The sequence below is a fragment of the Petaurus breviceps genome, unplaced genomic scaffold (genome assembly GCF_028583685.1).
Source record: "Petaurus breviceps papuanus isolate PSGF00001 unplaced genomic scaffold, PetGlider_PUasm1.0 90434, whole genome shotgun sequence".
NCBI lineage: Eukaryota > Metazoa > Chordata > Mammalia > Diprotodontia > Petauridae > Petaurus > Petaurus breviceps.
Window position 1 is genome coordinate 255,353 of NW_027187251.1, and position 19,599 is coordinate 274,951.

The 19,599-nt window shown below is 42.6% G+C and overlaps 1 protein-coding gene across 4 annotated transcripts in view; it reads right to left on the reverse strand.

Annotated features, from left to right (window-relative positions):
- Nucleotides 1–19,599, reverse strand: part of VASH2 (vasohibin 2) — a 52,350-nt gene that overhangs the window by 29,809 nt on the left and 2,942 nt on the right. For all 4 annotated transcript variants that reach the window (XM_069108738.1, XM_069108741.1, XM_069108739.1 and 1 more), the window contains exon 3: nt 58–146. In XM_069108738.1, the coding sequence (XP_068964839.1) occupies nt 58–146 (89 nt within the window). The remainder of the gene's footprint in view (nt 1–57; nt 147–19,599) is intronic.

A 19,599-nucleotide genomic window follows, 5' to 3' on the forward strand; every position in this document is an offset into this window, starting at 1 on the left:
ACCCACTTCCCTTGTCCCCTTACTCAGCAGGCTCCCAGTCCGTGGTCAGAAGGATACTGTAGAGTCTTCATGTAATTCTGAATTGCGTGAAGCCATTCTGGGATTGACATGGATATCCTGTAGTTTGGAACTGGGGGCACTGAAGGCTGCAGAGAAAGATAGAAAAAAGTTTATACCAAAGGTTAACTCTGACGTCCAGCTCTCAAACAAGAGACAGAAACTGGGAACTTCTGAGAGAAGAGAGGAGGAGGACATTTCACAAAACAGGGACTTAGAATTAGGGGTTAAAGTGAGTAGTAGAGTAGTGTGGCATGGGAATCAAGGATGGAAAGCTTGGGATGATGCATGCTGGGGAAACCAATTGAGTGGATGTCAATAAGTCCACTGATGGATTTAGTCCAATGCCTCTGGAAGGAGAACTTTTCATCTGCAGGTCTGTCAACAAGGAGAGAAGGAGAAGGTAAGGCCACATATCCCACACCATCTATGATCCCAGGCTCAAATACAGGAGCACATAGACACATGACCTCCATATAACAGCAAACTAATTACATAGCTACACAGAAAGGTCCCAAGGCAAGATGTCCCAGGACTTGGTTTACTGGTGACCCCCATCCCCATGCCAAAACCGTGAAAGTTCCCCATATACCCCACCAAACCCTACTTCCTCCATGAAGCCCTAATCAATCAATAAGCATTCATTAAGTACTCACTATTTTACAACTCACCCAGTCCTCAGGACCCTTATCATATTTGCAATCCTCAATATTCCGACTAGCACCAAATTCCACACTTATCTAAATATAGCTCTAGAGCTAAGAAGAGACTTCAGGGGTCATCTGGTCCAACCCTATTTTTACAGAGCAACTGAGGCCCAGAGAGGTTGAATGACTTGCCTAAGGTGATTGTCAAGGGAGATTTAAATCCAGGTCTAGCATTCCTTCCGCTGCACGACCATTCATTGTCTTGTTCTCATTCTCTGACTACTTGGTGTACATTCATATCCTCTCCTCAATAACACTCTGAGCTTCTTGAGGGCACCGACCACATCTTACATTTTTGTTTCTATCTCCCAGAGCATCTAGAGATGAGACAGGACTGGGCCATCTATGAGAACTTGAGGCTGCTGGGGAATGTCTCCGTCCCCTAAGTCCTTCACCCTTTTGTTTTCTCATTCTAAGAGAAGTTAGAAAGGTTCTCTTTCTCTCTTGTCTCAGGGCAGGAAAGTCCCTCTGGCTTCTCCTTCTACCTCATCTCTCTATCTTGTCTGCCAATCCTCAGGTCCCCATTTCCTTACCAGTCAATAGTCATTGAGTATCTACCATCTATACAGTCCCCATCCTAGGAATCATAGGAAATAGGTACAGGAAAAGGCAAAGAAAAGAGAATACAAAGTCTTCAGGGAATCTGAACTATAACCAGGGAGACGCTCGCATGCGCGCGCGCGCGCACAGACACACACACACACACACACACACACACACACATCCCATTCAGTCCAATTCAATTTAATCCAAATAAACAGTCCAACATTCAGCAGAGCTGAATGAATTATGTGCAGCGCATAATAGGCAGGAAGATAAGGTCACTAACCCCAAACATGCCTGGACAGTAAGGAATGCCAAACAGAAAGGAGCTCAAAACCCTTCCTGTTCTGTATTCCTCTGGGCCGCCTCCATCTGACTGGTTCCATAAGACTGGTACACCTCCTGGATAGGGAAAGATGTCTTATCTGGCAAACCTGAAATATCTGATAAAAGCTCAAATGCAGGCTGACTGTGGTGTTGCTTGGGCACAAGGGAGCTGAATGGCTCCTGTGTGGGTGGATAAAAAAAGAAAAAGAAAGAACAGAAAAAGACTCAGTAAAAGCAAAACACAGAAGATCCTTCCCCCAGAGAGAAGCCACAATGGGAATAAAGTCTTTCCTCAGGGCTTAGAAGACTCAGTCCATAAAAACAGGAATAAGGATAAAGACAGGACCTTTGATTTTAATGATATAAGGAAACTCCCTCTACATGTGGCAGGTTAGCACCTTCTCTGTAACATATATTCCTAAAGAGTTGCCTAGAACAACGCTTCTTAAACTGTAGGTGGAGACCCAGTACGGGGGTGGGAAAAATCATGCAATGACCAAAATTAATTAAAAATCAAACTCATAATGAAGCCAAGGTGTTTCTGCCAGTGCTTGCCCATGTTGCATTGTTCGACTTCACTGCATTTTGCACTGAGGGCCATCACACCATGCAACACCAACAAACACTGCTGAAATGCAAAAAGGGGTCATGAGTGGAAAAAAATTTAAGAAGCCCTGGTCTAGAGGATTGAGAAGTTCAGTGAATTGACCAAGGTCACAAAACCAAGATGTGTCAGAGCTAGGACTTGACCCCAGGCTTTCCTAGCTGCTGTCAGGCTGCCTCTCTCCTTAGAAGGTAGAGATAAAAAATTCCCATTTCTGAGTGGAACTGAAGGATGATAAGCAGGACCATAACTAATGGTTTTGATGCCTGAGGCAACTACTAAAAAACCTGCTCTCAGATCAGCTTTATAAGACAAATGCAATGGGGAAAGGTCACCACTTTGGGGTGGGGGTAAGGGGAATAAAGACCCTGCTGCTGGAGAGACAAGAGAGACCTCTTGGACATAAAGGAAGTAAAGTGGAGCTAGGCCACTCTGGGGTAAGGTATCTGTTAGTTTCCTATTTTAAGTATTTCTTGCTAACTGGTGCAATGGAATGCTCTGGGTTTGAGTTCCAGCTCTGCCATTTACTACAATTAAACTCTAGCACAATTAACCTTTCTAAGCCTCACTGTACTCATTGTTAGAATGATTGGGGTGGACTTGATAACCTCTAAAACTCCTTCCAACTGCTACTCTGTTAACCTAAATCAGTTGTTTCTACACTGGTGGAGTTCCAGTATTGACTGAACTCTCTCAGTCTTAGTGCTCTGGGATAAAGTCCTTATGGCATCTCCCTAGTTCTGATTCTAAGAATGAGGTTCCCACTGAAGTAACTCAGAGGTATTATTAGTCACAGATGCCTTAATAGAGGGCTAGAAGGTGGCTACGTGGTGCAGTGAATAGAGCACCGGCCCTGGAGTCAGGAGGACCCGAGTTCAAATCCAGCCTCAGACACTTAACACTTACTAGCCATGTGACCTTGGGCAAGTCACTTAACCCCAATTGCCCTGTACTCCCCCCTCCAAAAAAATTAGTCAGAGGGCTAAGCCAGGATTTGAGACCAATGAACCATGCAGTCAGTCTCTAAACTAAAGGGGGCAAAAGAATATAAAACTCACACCTCCTAAGCTGATCTGGTGTGTCTTTGTCCCCTTTCTTGATTCTTCCAAGACAAGTGATTCTTCTGCCATGTAACTCTTAAGCAAAGTGTGGAAGGAGGTGAAATCTAGGGGGTGAGTCAGCAGTCACTCTCCTCCAGGACCTATTTCATTATTTATTCTCATAACGGAAGTAAGTAGTACAGTAGAAGTGGTCTATCTTCTTTCTTACTTGAACTAGATGTGACTTGGGTGATTCAATTCAACAAACATCTACTGTGATCCAAGCACTCTAGCAGCCGCTTGACTTATTGATTAGTACTCTTAAGTGACAAGCAATTCACTTAACCTCTGGTGTGACAATGCTTCTACTACCTAGTTCATAAGGGAGAAAGAAAACACATTTTAAACTTTATATAAATTAAAGCTATTATTACTGTATGTTAGTATCTTCTGCTGTTGTTGCTGTTGATGTTGAGTCTTATCTGACTCTTTGTGACCAAGTTTGGGGTTTTTCTAGCAAAGATACTATAATGTTTTGTCATTTCCGTCTCCAGATCATTTTTACAAATGAGGAAACTGAGGTAAACAGGGTTAAGTGACTTCAGGGTCATATAGCTAGTGTCTGACGCCAGATTTGAACTCGGGGGTTCTTGACTCCAAACCACCTAGCTGCCCAACTATCTTCTGGCACCTTTTTCAAATGAGGCAGGTTTGGATTCTAGCTCTTCCAGATCTCTGTTCTTTCATCTTTAACATTTCCTATTTCAGTTAGTCATTATTTACTAAGTACTTATGTCAAGCACAGTACTAAATGCTGGGAATATTTTTTTTAAAAAGGCAAAAACACAATTCTTGCCCTCAAGGAGTCCACATTCTAATGTAGACAGCATATAAAAAATGTACATACAAGGTATATAGGGTATATATGGAAGGTAATCTCAGAGGGAAGCCACTCACTAGCAGTGGGGGAAAGATCAGCAAAGATGCTTGTAGAAGGTAAGGTTTGAACTGAGCCTTAAAGGAAGTCAGGAGACTGAGGTGAGAAGGGAGAACATGGAAGGCATAGGGAAGAGCCAGCACAAAGGCATGACCTTGGGATATGGAGTATCAAGTCAGAGCAACTGCAAGAAGGACAGTGTCACTGGATTCTAAAGTGCATGGAGGAAAGACTAGAAAAGGCCTAGGTTGTAAAAGTCTTTAAATGCAAACAAAGGATTCAATATTTGATCCTAGAGATAATGGAAAACCAGTGGAGTTTACTGAGTAGGGATGTGGCATGGTCAGACCTATCCCTTAGGAAAAATCAGTTTGTCAGCTGAATGGATTGGGTTGGGGATGGAATGGGGTGGAGGAGGATTGGGTTGGAGATGGATTGGAGTAGAGAGAAATTTGTGACAGAGAGGCCAATTACAATAGTCCAGCCATGAGGTGATAAGGACCTGCACAAGAGTGGCAACTGTGTGAGTAGAGAGAAGATGTATATATGAGATGCTGGAAGACAAAAATAACATTTGACAACAGACTGAATTTGTGTTCTGAGCATGAGTGGAGAGTTGAGGTTGGCACTAAGGTTATGAATGGGGGTGACTGGGAGGATGGTGATACTCTCAATAGTAATAGGGAAGTATGGAAGAGATTGTCGGGGGTGGGAAGATGGGGAAGATGAAATAAGGAATCAATTAGGAAAGAATAAAAAGGCTATCTTGCAGCAGTGAGGGCCCAATTGAAGTTGGATAACATGAATTCATAGTATACCAATTCAGGGTGGTTGTGAAACTTCTTCATTTCATGGCTAAGGAGTTCATATCTGATTTATCTTAACTCCTGCCTTGAGGAAAAGTAGAAGAATATAAAGCGCTCCATTAGGAATAAATTAATCTAAAGACCAACTGGGAGTTTCCTAAGAGTAGGGCCCATTTTCTCCATCAGACAGTGGACTCCCTAGAGAGTGGGGTGGGCACAATCAAACCCTGATTACAGTGGGTAATTGACTGATTAACAACCCAGGCTGACTCTTTCCAAAAGTCTAACCAGAGGACATGGAATTAATGAAAGGACCCTGGAACTTTCCTTCTAAAGGACAGTGCTAGGATTCCAGAGGTTTAATGGGATTACAGAATCCCAGAATTGGAAGGGACATCAGAAGTCCCATAAATGCACAAAAATTCTCCCTCTCTAATGCATGCAACAGGTGGTCATGCAACTCTTGTTCAAAATAAGTCCTCCTGTGAGGGAAAACCTTCTGCCACTGAGTCAATCCATTCCATTTTTAGACAGCTCCATTTGTCAAAAAGTTTTTCTATCATATTAAGCTTAAATTTACCTCTTTACAATTTTCAACCATTACTGCTAATTCTGCTTCCTGGGATCAAGAAGAAAAAGTTTATTCCTTTTCCCAAGGAACAGCCTTTCACATATTTGAAGATGGTTAGCATGTTTCCCTTAAATCTTTTCTTCTAACATCCCTAGTCTCTTTAGCTGATCCCCTAGTGGATCTTTACAGGGCACTGGAATGAATTCTGGGGCAGAGGTGACATGGAGGAGAATACCAAAAACAGGTTTCATCCCTCTATAACCAGCCTGGCCTCAAGCCTTCCGTGATACAGGTGAAGACCTCAGATAGGACCAGGGACTAAATATCTGTCCCATACCCTCTCCTACTCCACACCAGTCCAGGAATAAAACAAAACCAAACCCTACACACTTCACCTTTTTGAACACCACTTTTACACACACACACACACACACACACACACACACAAAGTAGGGGAGACTGGAATAAGTCTTACAGTAGAGCAGACCTAGTCAAGGGTGAATACCTAAAAGTTGCCTCCCCTTGAATAATCAATAAGGTCTCAGAACTCCATTGACTTTTACCTTAACCATCCCACCACTTTCTATCTCTTTCTCAGGGATAACAATAAAATCAGTATTACCTCTGCCACTATGGAAAGGGTGACAATCTACTGGCTGTGTTACCCTGAGCAAGTTCCTCAACCTCTCTCATTCTCAGTTATTTCATCTGTTAAATGGGGATAGTAATAGCTTTTACCTTACAGGGTTGTAGTGAAGACAAAAGCAGGTAACATGAAAAGCACTTTGTAAACCTTTAAGAGCTATATAAATGGTAGCCATTATTATTATCATTACTACACTGTGGCTTTACTCAAAATATTTGTGATTCCATCATGAAATGCAGAGGCAAAGGCTCCCTTCCCTGAGCACCACTCCATCCTTCCTCATACCCATCCATGGTTAGCTCCATTCTTCCAATGGGCCTATCCCACTCTTTCTTCTGCTTCAGGTACCATGACCCTGGGAAAGTTACTTAATCCTTCTCAGTCTCACTTTCCTCATCTACAAAATGGGCATAATAATGACACAGAATAGTTGTGAGAATAGGTAGATAAGAGTGTCAGTCCTGGAGTCAGGAAGACCTGATTTCAAATGTGGCCTCAGAAACATGCTAACTGTGTGATCCTGGGCAAATCGACTAACCCCCCCCCCCTGCCTTACTTTCCTCATCTCTATAATGGGGATAATAATAGCACATACCTCGAAAGGTTGCTGTAAGGATCAAATAAGATAATAAGTTTAGAGCAGCTAGCACAGTGCCATAGTAAGCACTATATAAATGTTAACTGTTATCATTATTATTGCTGTATACATAAATATGTGTGTGGGCACTTATATGCATGCACAACCTTAAAGCACTATATCAATGGTGACTATTATCACGATCATTCCAATGTGTCCTCTGAAGTCCTCTTTCTATTGTTGACAAACTGCCCATCATATTAGATCAATGCCCTCTCCATGGAAATTGCACTGTTTATATTTTGCATTTACTTACATGGGTAAATTTTCTCCACATAGAATGTAAGCTCTTTGAGGAGAGGGATTATTTTATTTTTTGTACTGCCTGATATATAGTAGGTATTTAATAAATTCTTGTGGAATTGGATGGCATAAACTATGGAGAGTGCAGCTTGAGGAAGGAAGGAGAATAAAAGATGCACTTTGGGCCAACACGTTCTATTCTTCTGGGCAGACTAACGCTTCTCGTCGAGGAATCCATTTCAAAAACCTCATACGTGGCGGGGTCGTTGGTGAGGATGATGGAAGGACATGACAGAAGAGTTGAATTATCTCATCTTGTTGCAATTTTCACTGACATCTGGAACAACAGGCTGGAGTTCAGATGCAGGACTAACTTCTCAATTAGCCTTGGAAGATTCCCAGGGTGAAGGGGCAGGACTATTTTGGGAACAGCTGTCTCACCCATGTTGGAAGAAGATGTCTAATTATGTCCCTCTCCCTCACTGAGAGCAAGCCCCCACTTCAGGGAGACTCCCTCTCCCCGCATAGGGTAAGATTTCACCAGCAAATGCAAACCCATTCCCTGAAAGGTTCTTTTCTTGGCATTCTGATTGGTGCCTAGAGAAGACATAATTTTCATTCTCTCTCTGTCTCTGTCTGTCTCTGTCTCTCTTTCTCTCTCTAGTTGAAGGTTGGGGGTGAGAAAGGAATAGAGAAGAGGCTGATGGAAGTGAGGAGAGGAGAAAAGTCTCTATTTCAATGATCAGAAAGAGAGAAAATTGAACCCTTAGCCCATAAGAAGACACAATGGTGGGCATTGATGTTTTCATTAGTCTTCTATTCATTGAGGGGTGAGGAGAAATCAGAGATAGTAACCTGCTCCAGTGTCCTGTCCCAACCCCATGACCAGCCTGGACACATGGGTGAGGAGTCCAGCTGGTGAACAGCGTTATTTCTAGTCAGCAGAAGTCTCCAGCAATGAAGTCATCATCAGCTTGGGAGCCTGGTGACTAAGTTAACAACAACCACACCACAACAACACAACATCAACACAACAGGCATTTACATAGTGTTTTAAGGTTTGCATAGTGCTTTATATCCACTATCTCATATAAGTTTTGAAACATCACTGGGTGTCACAAATAACTGTGCCATCATTCTGGAGTGTGAAGGTAGCATTTTAAGGAGATATTTAAAGAGAAGAGAAAATGACTCCGATGGCCAGTGGCTCTAGAAGTGATTACCAAGTCTTTTGCTTTGGGACAGAACTGGCTTAGCTCTGAAGCAAGTAGCTGACCCAAGTGAGTCTTCAGGACAAAGTGCAGCTGTACCTGGTCAGTAATATAGGAAATCTTGTTTTTTCCAAGTGTTCCAGGTGGCTGGAGGTGGGGAGGGAGAAAATTTCAGTGTAATGTGTTTTGTATAATAATAATAATAATAATAATAATGATGGCAGCTCACATTTATATCGCACCTACTATGTGTCAAGTACTATGCTAAGCACTTTACAATTATTATCTCATTTCATCCTCCCAACAACCCTAGGAAGTAGGTACTATTATTAGCCCCATTTTACAGTTAAGGAAACAGGCAAAATAAAATTGTGACTTACCCAAGGTCACACAGCTAATAACTATCTGAGGCTAGATTCGAACCCAGATCTCTCTCCTGACTCCAGGCCCACTCTATCCACTTTTCCACCTAGCTGTCTAGACATCTTGTGTGTCATGATTATATTTGGTACCACCCAAGGTTATCTGTGATGACACAGTAATTCAGGTACAGGCTGAACTGCATGTAAATGATTGAAAAAGCATTTATTAAGCACCTACTATGTGCCGGGCACTATCCTAGATTTGGAGGGCACAAATACAGAAGTAAAGTAGTCCTTGCCCCCAAGGAACTTATATTTGAACAAAGGTAGATAATTAGTGGAATTCCATTAGTGGAATGTTGGCTAGGTAAGGAAATTTGGTCTGGGGAGTCCTAGGGAAGGTTAGCAGAGCCATAAGTGGTGATTGTCAAATCCTTTAAAGAAATAACAGTAGTATCAATTTGATTACTGTTCCTAAAGCAAGAAATGGAAAAGGATGGGGGTAGAATGCTAAAGGAGTAGCCAAAATTTTGGATGGCAAGAAGGGTAAGATGGATGGATGGATGGATGGATGGATGGATGGATGGATGGATGGATGGATGGATGGATGGATGGATGGATGGATGAATGGATGGGTGGGTGGATGGATGGATGAAGCTGATGGACGGGATGTAAAGCATGGTTTGGAACTGGCTAGGTACAGTCAGTGGGTTAAATGAGTATGTAGTCATCATCTTTATGGAAGTGATGAGATTCTGCCCTGTACTTCCAGCATATCTGAGAGACATTACACCTACCTACACCTCAGGGATGCTATGGAGGTAAAATATAAAATACAAGAGTACTTTTGTGAAGATAAAAGTTATATTAATCCAAGTAGTTATTGTTATTATTATTGTTTGCTGTTATTATTGTTATTCTCTAAGCTCAGAATTAGGAAAGAGAAGGAAGTTCTCTGTCAGGACCTGAAGAGGAGAGGGCATGGCTGAACCCCAATGGCCTTTTATAAGGCTGTTGACAAGAGAGGCTTTTCAGAGAGCAAAAAGCCATTTCCTCCCAACCAGAGAGGAGCCCAGTGCACTCTTGTGTTATAGGAATGTAAATTTTTAAGATCTTCCCTTCCCCTAGGTTAAGTGCACCTGGAGCCTGTGGTGGGAGGCTTGTTTTTCAGGAAGCCCACACCTTGGTTCTTTGTGATTGGGCAGTGGGTCAAGAGGGTTGTTAACATTCTCTGAGCCAGGAGAAGGCTATATAAGCCCTGATAGGAGGCTTTGCTTTGGGGCTCACTTTGACAAGTGTTGTATGATTTGACCAGATGAGACTCTGGGCAGCCACTGAGAGCCCTTGGGCTTTGAAAAACCCAGATGTTGATGCTTCCCTCTCTGGTAACTGTGATTTGGTATGGATGTAATGGTTGGACAGTTTGGAAGCCTGTCTGCTTGATATATTTTTCTGTTTTCTTGTAACTTCTGTCTGTATACTCTGAAGTTTGGGGTGCTGACTTTCCCCTGAACAAGGTAAATGATATGTTTGATTGATTAAAGTAAGCTTGTTAACCCATTCTGAGTTGCTTTCCTTTAGCAAAGCAGATCCAAGAACCTGTGTTGGCATCCATCCTGAGGATGCTGGGGTGCTTGCTGCTACATCTTGTCCTAAAAGTCATTGAGAAAGGGATGGTTCAGGGCACAACTTAATTGGCCCTAATAATAGCTATTTCCCAATCACACCCTCTTCCTCTGTGACTGAGTAGTTCTTCATTGCAGATGATCTTCCCAGGCTGCAGCAGGCAAATGCAAATTGAAATGGTATCCAGGTTGCCTGGTCCCTTTCCCCTTACATGACCCCCTGCTATTACAGTAATAGGGATAAACTTAACTAGAAATAGGGGCTACTAATCTGTACATAAGGAACCCTATGGGCTACATACTGACTTAGTTTCAAAATGTTTCACTGTATTTTTATTTATTTTGTTAAATATTTCCCAGTTACATTTTTTTTGGAGGGGAAAGGTAGGGCAATTGGGGTTAAGTGACTTGCCCAAGGTCACATGGCTAGGTTTTTTTTTTTTTTTTATGTGTGTGTTAAGTGTCTGAGGCCAGATTTGAACTCAGGTCCTCCTGACTCCAGGGCCAGTGCTCTAGTCACTGTGCCACCTAGCTACCCCTCCCAATTACATTTTAATCTGGTTCAGACCATACTTGGGAGTTTTGTGTGCCATGGGTAGTCCTCTGACTGCATGTGGTACCTCTGCCCCAGGGCATGTAGTTCACCTGTTTGAGGTACTTCCTAGAAGTGCCCTATCATACCACAACATCTCAACTCTGTGAAACTGTGCCCAAGATCTGGGGAGGAGAGCTGGGCTGGCCCAAAGATCAGGAGTTGGGGGTATGGTCAGGGGACCTGTAGAACAGGGCACAAACAAGTACATAGAGAAAGACAGGCTCCAATTCCCTTCAGTCCAGGCAAATACAAACTGGCTTGTAGGGAAAATACAGGGAAAAGTGATCTCAGGCCTAAGTAGTGTGTGCATCATGGCCAAACAATGGCAGATGCTTTCCAGAGGGGAAAACTGGAATTCTTCAAAATAGAGTAAAGAAAGCAAAGTCTTTGGCTGTTCCCATCCTGAGAAAGAAAACAAGAGACAAGGAAAAGGAGTCATCTCTGGGAGCCTGGGAAGACAGCTGGAGAATGTCCATTGTAACCACATGCTCAGGCTAGACCAGGCTTCTGGCCCTGGGGCAGTCAGGAATCTGAGCCTCTGACAAAGATAATCTGGTAGCAACTGGAGCTGATGCCACCACAGCTGCTGGCAGAAATGGAGCCAAACTGAACCAGCAACTGAGTAACAGGGAGAGGTTGGAGGAAAGAGAGGCTGTAAAGAGAATAGTAGAGAGGAAGGGAGGAATGGGCTGACTACCACAAACTAACTGCAAAGCTTTCTCCCCACCCCTCCCCAGACGGGTGGAGCTCACCCCTTAAGAATATGAATGATCTTTCAGTGTGCTCTTCAGTTCCATTAATGGAAATATAATGTCCTGAAGAAGGGCAGTGACGGTGCTGATAGTCCTCCCTTGGGCAGATCACTTCTGGAGGACTGTTTTCTGGAAGGTCATATTTTAATAAGGCCATTGACAAGCTAAAGAACATCCAGCATGAGGCAACCAGGGTGGTGGTGGTTAGAGAGGAAGTCACATATGAGGACTGGTTGATAGAACTAGGGACAGTCAGAGGGTAGAAGATACTTAAGATGTTGGAAACTGGGGGACCGGGAGTGCGGAATGAGAGAAGTCTCCAAGTATCTGAAGGGTGGCATGAGGCAGAGAGATTAGGCTTGCTTTTCTCAGCCCTAGAGGATAGAACAAAGTGGTGGCTGGAAGTTATGAGGAAGAGGTGAGGATTTTAGCTCAAGATAAAGAAAATCTTCCTGATAACTAGAGGTACCCAAAGGTGGAATGGTCTGTCTCTGGAAGAAGTGAGTTTCTTACTGCGAGAAGTTTCCAAGTAGAAATGGGACAACCATTTTGTAGAAGAGAGTTCTATTTAGTTGGGAGTTGGATTAGATTCATTCGCTAGCTCCTCCAATTATGAGATTGGAGAGAATTTTGATTCTGTGATTCATTCAGTCATCCATTCAATAAACATTGTGCTAAGTCCTGAGGATATGAAGATGTCTGAGACATAGACTTACCCTCAAGGAGCTTACAATCTAATAGGGGAAACTCCATGCACACTAGTAACTATGATAAAGGGAGAGCAAGACAAGAGGAAAAGCAAAGTGTAAGCAACATGCTATCAGAAATTTGAGGAAGCAGAAATCACTTCCACTTAGGGGAGGGGGGAGGTCATAGAGAACACAGGGCCTAAGGTGATTGTTGAAGGAAGGAAAAGACTATAACACATAGAGATTTGGATGGGGTAGGCGTCCATTCCAGGTAACAGAAGTGAATGACTATATGAATAAATGAATGAAAAAAATATAGTAAGTACTTAAGGTTTGTCAAACACTGTGTTAAATGCTGGGAATACAAACAGAAAAATCAATTAGTTACTGCTTTCAAAGAACTTATACTCGGGGCGGCTAGGTGGTGCAGTGAATAGAGCACCGGCCATGGAGTCAGGAGGACCAAAGTTCAAATCTGGCCTCTGACACTTGACACACTTACTAGCTGTGTGACCTTGAGCAATTCATTTAACCCCAATTGCCCTGCCCTCCTCCCTCCAAAAAAAAAAAAAAAGGCAAAGAGCTTACACTCTACACATAGAGGAGGATTCAGTGGAGGAGCAGATGGAAGGACTTGTTGGTTCTGAGTGTTTAGCTTTAGGACAGATGGCAAAGTCCAGGGGGTATTAGCAAGTCAAATAGCAGTTTTTTTAAAAAATAATTTTTCTGTGCTTTTTTTTTGAGGGGAGAAGGCAGGGCAATTGGGGTTAAGTGACTTGCCCAAGGTCACACAGCTTGTAAGTGTTAAGTGTCTGAGGCCAGATTTGAACTCAGGTCCTCCTGACTCCAGGGCTGGCCCTTTGTTCACTACACTACCTAGCCACCCCAAATAGCAGTATGTGGGAGACTAAAGGATGAAGTAGCAAAGCAGATGTTAAAAGCAAATTGTCTTCCATCTTACAGCAAAAACTGTAGTTAAGAGCTGGTGATTCCCAGCTCACCTAATCAGTATGAGTAGCCAAGTCCAGGCAGCAATAGGGTTGACATAGAGGGTCCTGGCTTACCATCTTTGGAGAGAGAAGAGTGGAGTAGAGGGTGGGAATAGAGTCAGAACTCTGGCAGAGGATGGGATGTTGGAGTCAACATCCAGGCAGCAGGGGGAAAGGGGGAAAGAATCATTGACAAGAAAGTCAGGAAGTGCTTTCCACAGTGGCTGCTCTTGCTAAGTCTTCAGTATGGCATATGGACCTAGCAGTGCAGGAAGGCTGGGTAAGTCACTGAACCCCTCACTGCCCAATGTAACTTTCTAAGACTAGAAAGAGCCAACCTGAGTTGGTAGAGGGAGTTTCCTCAACAGGGATTCACCTATGCCAGTAAAATCACAGGTCCAGTCCCTACCCCTGTGTAAGGGTAATCAATAACACCATGAGAATGGTTATAATCACTAAGGGAGAAAAGAGAGTAAGGAAAAAAAGGCCAAGGACAGGACCTTGGAAATATCCACATGTAAGGGGGGGAAGGAAGGCAAGAAACTGGCCAGGTAGCAGAGGAGATTCGGTCAGAGAACTAGGAGGAGAACTATGTCAGGGCAATCAATGCCCCAGAAGCCATGGGAAGAAGGAACATCTCAAGGAGTGGATGGTTTAGCGTCACATGCTACAGAGAGGTCAAGGAAGAGCGAAGGGAGAAAAGACCTCAGATTTCATCCAAGTCTGAGATTCTATGCCTCTGGTCCTTTAGAATTTTAAGTAAGAATTCAAGGTGAAGCCTTAGGCTCTGAACTATTTCTCCCAGCTTGGGAGAGACTCAAACTAGTGTCTAGCCTGAGAGAAACAGGTCAGTGTCTCGCTAATTCATGGGAAAATACCCAGTAAGGAACAACTGAACTCCAGACTGCAGCCAAGTCTTGTCCTCTATGTCCTATACTTGTCAGGCTCCTGCCAAAAGGCAGGCAGATGTATTTTCCAGTGCCCCAAAATGGTCTTTAATAGACAAAGAGTGGCTTTTTTTCCTGAGTATTATTGATTAAACTGCTAGGGTTGGGAGTGGAGAAAAGGAAGCTAATTTGATCTTAAGTTGCATTAATCGAAGTATAGTACTCAGGTCATGATATGTATTAGTCCCACTGGTCAAACAACATCTTGAGTATTGTGTTCAGTTTGGGGACTGCATTTTCTTCTCCTCAAAGTTTGATCATTTTTTTGGCCTTTTTTGGGGAGGGCAATTGGGGTTAAGTGACTTGCCCAAGGTTACATGGCTAGTATTTGTGTTAAGTGTCTGAGGCTGAATGTGAACTCAGGTCCTCCTGACTCCAGGGCAGGTGCTGTATTCACTGTGCCACCTAGCCACCTGGGGACTGCATTTTCAAAAGAAAAAAGTCAGTCCTTCCATGCCTCATCACGGTATAGCTGAGACCTTGTAGACTCCTCAGGAAAAGAAAAAACTCTTGCAGCTCTTACCAAGCTGGAAAGGCTGCAAGGATGGGCCCACAAAGGTCTCTCTGTCCTTTAAGGATTAGCTTCACTAAGTTTAGAGAGGCCAGAAGGCTGCACATGAGATTATGAATTGTTTGAGCCACAGCAAGTAAGGAAATTATCTACCTAGGCATAGGGAGGCTGTGACTTTTTTTTTTACATTTGAAATTTTTTATTTATCGATTCAGATTTGTGATTTTGTTATTATTTTATGTGTAGTTCTTGGAAAAGAAACACATTTCACTTCATACAGATCAGCGTTTGCCTAGGGTACTGGGTTGCCCTATGCCAAATGACTTGCCCAAGGTCACAAGTCACATGCAAGACTTGAGGCCAGACCTCTTTGAGGCTTCAACTTTTGATAAGTGGAGTAAACACACACAACAAATTAATCATAGCTAAGTGGCACAGAGTGAAAGGCCTGGAGTCAGGAAGACTCATCTTTCTGAGTTCAAATCCAGCCTCAGACATTTACTAGCTGTGTGACCCTGGACAAGTCATTTCACCTCAATTACCTCAGTTTTTTCCTCTGTAAAATGAGCTGGAAAGGGAAATGGTAAACCACTCCAGTATCTTTACCAAGAAAACCTCAATGGGGTCATGAAGAGTCAGACATGACTGACAACAAAAACAAGAAGTAATGAAAAATTGTAAATAGAATGGTCAGGCATCTAGAAACCCCATCATGCAAGTCATTGGAGGAAGCAGGGATGTTTGAAAGGAAACTGGGGTATAAACTAGAATATTTAAGAGCTGTAAAGAACTTTAGAAATCATCTAGTCAAACCTTTACATTTTCCAGATGAGGCCTAAAGAGCTTAAGCGACTCACTCGAGGTTATGGAGTTAAAAATAGCTGACATTTCCATAACTCTTTACATATATTATCTCCTTCGATCCTCAAAATAACTCTGTAAGGTAGAGTAGTGCAAATATTATCAGACTCATTTTCATATTAGAGGAAACTGAGAATTGGATAAGCTAAGTGACAGAGAGTGAGTCCTACAGCTAGTAATTGGCAACGCTGGCTGAAGGCAGCCCTGGCTTTAAGCCCGTAAGACTTTTGTTGTATATCAGTGAGGGTCACTAAACCCTACATGAGATCTTTACAGGCCACATTCTTACTTAGAAAACCATACATGTTTATTTTTTCTAAAAATACATCAACACATTAAAATCAGGTAGGAACTACATTTTAATTTAGTTCCGGCAGCACTTAGGAGTGTTGAAGCTTGTGCTACAGGACACTGCCACTGAGTGAAGACTAGAACCCATGCATCTTGGGTGGAGGAGGATTGGTGGATCTCCTGTCAGAGAACCTAGATTCAAATCCCCATCCCGTTCTTCACTTCCTGGATGATCTCTGCCAAGTCACATCTTCTCTGGACTTCAGTTTCCTTCCCTGTCAAGTGAACGGGTGAGGCCGAAGTCTTTTGAGCTTTAAATCTGTGGTACCAATTCTTTGCTTGCACCTTTTCCCACTTACTACACTGAGTGAAAGCGGTCCTCAAATATTTTCAGAAGAGGAACATCAGCTACACAACCCACAATACTCCCCCTGAATGTGGCTAGAACCTAAAGGATTACTGGAAAATATTTAACAAACTAAAGATACAATAGAATATAGATAATGTCAATCTGTGGTTTTCTAAGTCAATATGTGGCCCTCAATGGTTTAGTGGCCCCTTTCAATTTGAGTTTGACATCTACTCTAGAAAGAAGAAATATAATCATGAAATGTCAAATTTCATAGCTGGAAGGGGACAACAGAGATCATCTGCCCAACCATTCAATTGAATTAAGTGCCTACTTTGTGTCAATCATTGTGCTAGGTGCTAGGAATACAAAGTCACAAATGAAACAAAGAAGCTTACATTCTATTGGGAGATGCTACATGAGCACTTGTAACTATTTGCAAAATATATGGAAAACAAATACAAAGTCATTTGTTGGGGGGGGGGGAGGTAGAGAAGGAAGGAAGGAAATAAATATTTCTTAAATACCTACTATGTGCCAGACACTGTTTTCAGGGCTTTCCAAATATCTCATTTGATTCTCACAACAACCCTGGAAGGTTGGTGATTTTACAGTTGAGGTAACTGAGGCAAACAAAGGCTATCATACAACCAGTAAATATCTGAGGCCCTGGGTGGATGAAGGAAAGGAGGCACCAGCAGCTAAGGGAACCAGGAGAGGGTCTCATGTGGGAGGTATCATCTGAACTGAACTTTGAAGAGAACTAAAGATACTAAGAGGTAAGTGGGGGGGGGGCATTCAAGCTATGGGTGGGGGTATAGTTGGTTCAAAAGTATGGAGACAAGAAATGAAATGTCACACAAATAGGCTTGTTTGTCTGGCCCATAGAATACATGAAGGAGAGTAATGATCAATACATGAGTCTGGCAAGCAGGCTGGTACCATTCTGTGAAGGACTTTTAAATGCTAGGCTATGTGTTTTATCCTAGAGGCAAGAGGGAGTGACTGAAGAATGAAGAGGAGTGACATGGTCAGATCTGTGAGTTAGGAAGATTGTTTTGGCAGCTGGATTTAAAAGTAAAGAGATGGGAAGCAGGAAGACCAAGTAGGAGGCTGATGCAATAGCCCAGACAAGAGGGGGAGAGTTCTAGAACTAGGTAATGACTACGTCAGCAGAGAAGAGTGACAGATGATGTGAAGGCTGAATTGACAAAACTTGGCAACTGCCTGAGGATAGAAGGAAAGGAAAGAGTCAAAGATGATCCTGAGGTCTTAGTGGTATTCTCAGCAGAAGAAAGCTTGGAGGAGGTAAAGTGATTTACTGTGTTTGGGACATGTTGAGTTTGAGATTCTTCTGGTATATCAAGGTAGAAATGTCCAGCAGACAGTTACTGATGGATAAATGGAGCTCAGGAGAAAGATTAGAGTGAATTCTGCAGATGCAAAAATCATGTCCATATAGATTGCTGAACTTATGGAAGTAGTTGAGATAACCAGAAGAGGGCCTGGGATACAGTCTTGGGTACAAATACCTTTTGGGGAAGGAGAGATGAATAGTGACCAAGCCAAGGAAACTGAGGAGAAGCAATCAGGTAGGATTGACTAGGAAAATCAGGTGGTGTGACAGTCAGTAAGCATTTCTTAAGTACCTAATACATGTCAGGCACTATGACAAGTGATGGGGACACAAAGAAAGGCAAAAGATAGACTCTGCCTTCAAGGAGCTTATACTCCAGTGTTGAAGAAAACATATAAAAACTATGTGCAAACGAGATAAAATGGAGGTACTCTCAGAGGGAAGACATTAAAATAAGGACTGGGAGAGACTTCTTATAGAAAATGAAATTTAGCTGTTACTTGAAGGAAGTCAGGAGGCAGAGATAAGAATAAAGAGATTACCAGGCATGGGGGATAGCCAGTGAAAATTCAGAGAGTTGGCAGATGGGGTGTCTTGGGTGAGGAGCAGCAAAGAAGCCACCGAATTAAAGAGTAAAACATAAAAAGACTGTTAAGGTGGAAGAGGTCCAGGTTATGGAGGCCTTTAAAAGTCAAGCAGAGGATTTTATATTTGATCCCACAGGTGATAATGAGCCACTGGAATTAATTGAATATTTGGGTGATGTGGTCAGGACCTGCATTTTGGAAGATCAGTTTGACAGCTGAATGGCAACTAGACTGGAGATTAGTGGAACCAATGAATGGAAGTTCCTGAGGACCATATTTTGTGAAATGTATATGCAATGTATATAGTAAATACAAAATATATGCAAAGTAAATGTAAGATATGAGTTTTCTTTTCAGCAAGACAATTGGGGTTAAGTGACTTGCCCAAGGCCACACCGCTAGTAAGCGTATCAAGTATGTGAGACTGGATTTGAACTCAGGTCCTCCTGACTCCAGGGCCAGTGCTCTATTCACTGTGTCACCTAGCTGCCCCAAGATATGAGTTTTCTAACAGCTCAACTTTGCTTAAAATATAAGACATTCCACCCATTGCTTTTAGGAGAGAATATAAAATCCTTAACCCAGCATTTAAGGAAACTGGTTTATCTTTCCAGACTCATTTCATATTAGTCTGATTCCCCTTTATGCATGTTCGTGACAGCCTGAACCATTAAATTGTTCTCTGACCTCCAATAGACATTCCCCCTCTCTGGAATGAACCACTTCCTCATTCTCTCTTTTTAGAAAACTCCATAACTCAGTTGAGGTGCCACCTTTTTCAGGTAGCCATTTCAGACTCCCCAGAATAAAAGTCTCCTTCCCCTTTCTCTAATGTTCCTAGCACACTTTGTCTAGAACAGATCTCACCCTTGCTCCTATCATAATCTTTGTACTGTATTTGTCTATATACATGCCATAGTTCCTCCAGCAGGATGTAAGCTCCTTGAGGATAGCAAACACATCCATTTTTATCTTTGTCTCCCCAATATCTAGTGGAATACCATAGTCTTTGAAGAATAAAAGTTGTCAGTTGTACAAAGGGTAACGGAGAGGAATATGGTAGGCATGAGTTGGTCAAAACATCTTATCAAAGAAGGAGTTGCAGAAGAAAAACAGTAAAAATGCCAATAGAAAGATGTATTATCAGAAAGGGGAAAGGTGAATGAGTCAAGTGGAGAGAATGAAGGTCAAACAATGTTAAACTGGATGGTGTCCATCCAATTTTAAAAATCTAGAAGGAGGCTCCCAAAATGTAGAATGGACCTCCCAGTGGAGGATTTACGGGAGCACATATATAAGAATTTCTCGGGATCACAAAGCATAGAGGAGTTGCAATCTCAACTGTTGGAAGGAAT